Raw genomic sequence first — 5,460 nt, 5'->3', positions numbered from 1 at the left:
CACATGATTATACTTATTTATGTAAGTATAACTATATATGTGTATTATAAATAACACGTTAATATATTGACACAGACACACATATGTATAATTATATATATTTACAGGTATCTGTATAAACCTGTGATTGGTTTAGAGACTTGCAGGCCTACCTTGTTTGGATCTGGAATGTAAATGTTCGGCATATCAAAGCCACACTTATTGAGTCCGGGTCTTTTGCATATTTCTTGCGCTATTTGCATCATTACTCTCTAGAGAAGAAAACAAATGCATTTTTCGATCAATAGAAACGCATTTGCTCCTTTAGTATGGAGCATCTCATTAGAAAATAATTGTTTGTACTATGTTGGAGGTGTTCAGACTCTTACAAGGTCTCAAAGAATGTCACAGTTAATCAATGACAATGAATTCAGTTCGACTCAAAGCTGTCTTGCAGAAAATACAGGTGCAATTGAGTACACTTTTTGGCCCTTCAAGCAATAATGAGATACATTTAAAAAACTCATCTGCTTATTTTCAGTGTCTATTAAAATCTAAATGGGTGCTGACTATTTCTTTTTGCAGCAGTTTCAGACTGTTTAAGTTTCAAGGTTCTCAGTAAAATAAAGAATCTGAACTTAACTTCTGGTTCCAAACTAATTTGTGACAACAACAATGGTACACTTACTATGAGGAAGAGCCGGACAACAATATAGATGACCAGCTCAAATATTAAACTGAGGACTAATAACAAGAATGTAATATAAATCAGAAAGAGTCGCCTGATCAAGTAAGTTCCAGCATAAAATAAGATTCGTCTGATCAAGTAAGTTCCAGCATAAAATAAGATGTAGAAGTTCTGGTTGTGGTCTTAACTTTCCTTGCCTCCCCATCATCCATAATGTTCCACTCACTTGCCGTTGAAGCCTCAGTTTTACTCAAACTAGTATGTTTTAATAAACTGGCTCCATTGCTCTTTGAGAAAGAGAACAACAATGGACTAATGACCCAGCGAGAGAAGGATTCATTCATCATTTCTGAATTTAATTTGAAAAATTCGTTTAAACAAACTATGCCAACAGTCTACCAAACCGTCAGACTCATTATCTGTTTGAAATAGGATGATTGATGCAAAAATGAAAATGGAAAGAATCTCCAACAAACCAAAAAAAGAAAAACAATACTGTGTGTAGTGACAGTACAAGGCAAAAAAAAAAAAAAATGAACAGTAGGAAAAAGGAAAGGACAACAGAAATGTGAGAATTTATACATGTGAATATGTGGCTGACACATTGATTAAATTGTTTTATCTTAACAACCATTTCTGCTGGTGATATATATTCCTGCACAATTGTGGCACAGGATCTCATCAGTTACAGTATGTTCTGGGAAAGGAAGTGCCTATTATAAATCTTTTCACTTAAAGGTGTCATTCTCAGAAATGGAACAATGGTGTTGGCAAATGTATTCCTGAGCGGTGGCATCTCCATTATACCGCCAACATTCATATAAACACCCTGCTAAGCTGCTTTCACTGTTTTTTTGCCCTACATTGCATTTATCCTGCACTGAATATATTCTTGGTATCAACTCAGGATTGTTTCAAAATAAAAATATAAGTAGGAACAACCATCAGGTCTGAGACTGAGACTGAGTGACTGGAGTGGAAATGTAAGCTCGGTTTCTATCTCTTCACAGATGCTACCAGAACTGTTGAGTTTCTCTATCATTTTCTGCTTTTGTCTATTTTAGGGCGCACACTGTCGGATATGAAAATGATTTTCTGATCAAGACAAGCACTGGAGATCAATCCTCATTATTTACCATTGAAACACCCCTTTACTGTCTAGTATTAATGCTGTTTAGCTAAAACAAATGAGTTATAAAAAAGAACGATAAACTGCCTGTCTTTATACATCCTTCCTGTATTTATACATCTTCTCCCTACTGAAGACCAGACGTGCAGCATTTGAGTCGGGTGATTTGGACCAATGCAGATAATCGAGATATGACCTCCGCAAAGCCATAAGGGAGGCAAAGAAGCTGTACCAGATCACGTTAGAGGCCCAGACCAACCAAACAGACTCCGGCTGTTATGGCAAGGCTTAAATGCCAGTATGGGATACAGAATGAAGCAGTGTAAGATAGTGGACAATGACACATTCCTCCCTGACACACTCAATACTTTCTATGCTCGGTTTGAGCAGCGTACCACCGACGTGGCAATGCCTGCCGTGACAGCCCCAGACGCACCTGTCCCCTCTGTCACCGCTTCAGACATCAGATCAGTCTTCCTGGAAGTCAGCCCAAGAAAAGTGACGGGTCCGGACGGTTTCCCTGGCCGAGCACTCAGATCCTGTGTGCACCAACTGGTGAAGGCATTCACCAAAATCTTCAACCTCTCCCTCCTACATGCCAAAGCCGTCTCGTGCTTCAAGAAGACCGCCATCATCCCTGTACCCAAGAAACCACATGCAGTGTGCCTTCATTACTACAACCCAATAACTCTGGCTTCAATAATCATGAAGTGCCTCGACAGGCTGGTCATGGCCCACATCAACTCCAGTCTCCCAGACCCCCTCGATCCCCTACAGTTTGCCTACCGACGTAAAAGATCCACAGAGGATGCCATATCCCGAGCCCTGCACTCATCCCTGGAACATCTGGACAACAAAGACACCTACCTCAGATTCCTGCCCGTTGACTAAGCTCTGATTTCAACACCATTATGCCCTCCAGACTGATCTCAAAACTGTTTGACCTTGGTCTCAGCTCCACCCTCTGCAACTTGATCCTCAGCTTTCTGACACATCGGCCGCAGTCAGTGAGGATAGGTAACTCCACCTCCTCCACAATATCACTCAAAACTGAAGCACACCAAGGATGCGTCTCATCCCCCTGCTATATTCCCTTTACAGCTCCGACTGTCTTGCCAAATTCTGAATAAACGCCATCAACAAGTTCGCTGACGGCAGCTCTGCAGTGGGACGGATATTTAACAACGACGAATCAAAGTGCAGAAGGGAGATATAGGGCTTGGTGACGTGTGCAATGAGAACAACCTCTCGCTCAACATTGGCAAAACTGAAGAACTGATCATCGACTTTCGAAAGAAAGGGGCAAAACAGGCCGTCATCCACATCAACAGAACTGAGGATGAGATGTTGAAGAGCATCAGGTTCCTCGAAGTGATGATAATCGACGACCTGTCCTGGACTTCTCACATAAATGCGAATGTCAAGAAGGCACAATAACGTCTCTTCTTCCTCAGGCAGCTCAGGAAATTTGGCATGTCCATAAGGTCCCTCACTAACGAGCGGCCTGGTGTGGCATTTATACGGCTCACTACTGCAGAAATGCAGCCAACATCATCAAAGACACATCGCATCCCGTGATGATCTCCTACAACCTCTTCCATCAGGCAGAAGATGCAGAAGCCTGAACACACGCAGCAGAAGATTCAGGAACAACTTCTTCCCAGCCGTTTTTGTTGAGTGGACTCTGGCGTCAAATAATGTAACCTGCAATGTCGCCTGTATGCCTCTAAGTCTTTTTGATGTATACATCCTTTGCTGGCTGTAATCTACTTGTATCACTCGTAAACAAAGCTTTTCACTGTATTCCAGTACGCGTGACAATAAAATCAATCAATCAATCAATATAAAGTAGAAAGTCATGGTGCCATATTCCTATATATTTTATTTTATCTTTTTGTTTTACTTTCCATTGGCATGCACTGGGCTCAGTGATCCAATTCCCCCTGAAGGGGAACTACTACTACAATGAGCTGAGATACATACCTTGTCTGTCACTCTCGTGTCCGGCCTCATCAGCTTTGCTGATGTAGAATCTCAGTTTCTCGCCGTGTTTCTCGTTTATCTTTTCTACAACATTCAGCGTCCGTTTACATAAGGCTTGTCCCATCGGGTCAAAGAAGACAAGGATCAGATCCGCCTTCTCACCTACAGCAAATAAGGCAGTATAACATTAGATTCACACGCCGTGGTGTGAGGTTTTCCGATGTTTCAGCTGCATTTTCCAAGTGTCACTCAAGGTCTTCGATGAAGTAAGATTTCCTGAAAGTTGTCAGATTGATGGTTTTGATTTTGATAACGAGAGATTTATGGTTTTAACAAATCTCAACTAGCAAGCTCCAGCTCCTACAAATTTGGTCAATGTGAGACAGCATTTTGTCAAGGTCCAATTCGAATTCTTGATGACTATCCTTTCGATATACATGCAAACACATTACCTCCAATGAAAGCTTGGTGTCTCTTGTACCTGACCACAGCAATGTGCTTCCGGCTGATGTAGTGATCTGACATTCCACAACTACTCGCCACAGTAATTATGTAGAATGGAGAAGAAATTTGAAAGAAAATTTCTTTTTTTTTGCCTTTTCATTAATGGTTTGAAGTTAATGAAATGACTGATAGAGCATGGTGGCATGGTTTTAAATTTCCACATGACAGGATTTCAGTTTTAAGGATTAAATGAGATGGCTTTTCAAGAAAACCAGAGGAGCTATGGGTATAAGGAGGACATTCAGCGCCTCAAGCCTGCTGCGCAAATTGATTCCATCATGGTTGAACTTATGTCGGCTTCAACTTCACCTTCAAAGGAAATTATCACTGTTTTTAACGAACATTGAAAAGATCATGGTGAGGATCCAAACTGAGTGATACGCTCCCCTAGTTTCGAGTCATGGAAAGTGTCCGTTGCTTTCCTGTGACTTTGACACTGCACACGGACCAGATTTGACAGGGTCTTATATGTCTTTACCAAAAACAATTAGTTCATGACATTGTACAATCAATAATTGTTAATTTCACGATGCAATTTGTCATTTTTTTAGCTTTTATACTTTATTGTCTTCTATGGTTAATTGCACTCAGCACATGAGGTGTATTGCCAGGTTACCCCTGTTTCCATTGCCAACAAATTTCTCCAACAGAATTAGTGAGGCTTGTGTAGTTAATCTTCATATTACTGATCCAATAATATAGGAGGACGATTTAAGAAATCTGAAGTAAGCATGTCAGATAATGATTAAGTTGTATTATGAGCACTTGACATCTCAAAACTTTGCGATTTAAAATAATACATTAATCACAGATGGCACAGAAACTTGCGAAAAGTTGGATGTTCAGAAATTGGAATATTTTAATTCTCAACCTTATCCATATCACGAGTTTGTTGGAAACTCACAGAGTCTTTTGCAAAGAAGTATTAAGTGACTGCAGGAGGAAGTTTGCACAGAGTCTCAAAGAAAGATAACAACGATTGAGAGGCAGAGAGACAAAGGTGATGTGGAGACATATGAATGTCTGCTTTGTGTGGTCAACTGACAGAGGTGCGTTTGAGGGTTCTCTTTCTGTTTGATTGGAAATGAAATGAACAGGCAGGCCTCGTGAAGATTTGTGCATTATGAAATTATCAAATTAGGCCTTTCTGTTGAAGCGAAGTCCTCGATTAGTCCAG

The 5,460-nt window shown here is 40.6% G+C and overlaps 1 protein-coding gene across 1 annotated transcript in view; it reads right to left on the bottom strand.

The window, feature by feature from the left end:
- The window catches only part of LOC125487981, a 28,773-nt gene that overhangs the window by 8,570 nt on the left and 14,743 nt on the right, over nucleotides 1-5,460 (bottom strand). Inside the window, exons 7-8 of the mRNA XM_048620727.1 lie at nucleotides 3,780-3,941; nucleotides 141-247 (exon numbers count right to left, since the gene is read on the bottom strand). Of these exons, the coding sequence (XP_048476684.1) occupies nucleotides 141-247; nucleotides 3,780-3,941 (269 nt within the window). The remainder of the gene's footprint in view (nucleotides 1-140; nucleotides 248-3,779; nucleotides 3,942-5,460) is intronic.

Source organism: Rhincodon typus, chromosome 48 (assembly GCF_021869965.1).
Source record: "Rhincodon typus isolate 14 chromosome 48, sRhiTyp1.1, whole genome shotgun sequence".
Taxonomy (NCBI): Eukaryota; Metazoa; Chordata; class Chondrichthyes; order Orectolobiformes; family Rhincodontidae; genus Rhincodon; species Rhincodon typus.
Note: the sequence above shows the minus strand (reverse complement) of the source record. Positions and strands in the feature narration are given on the sequence as shown.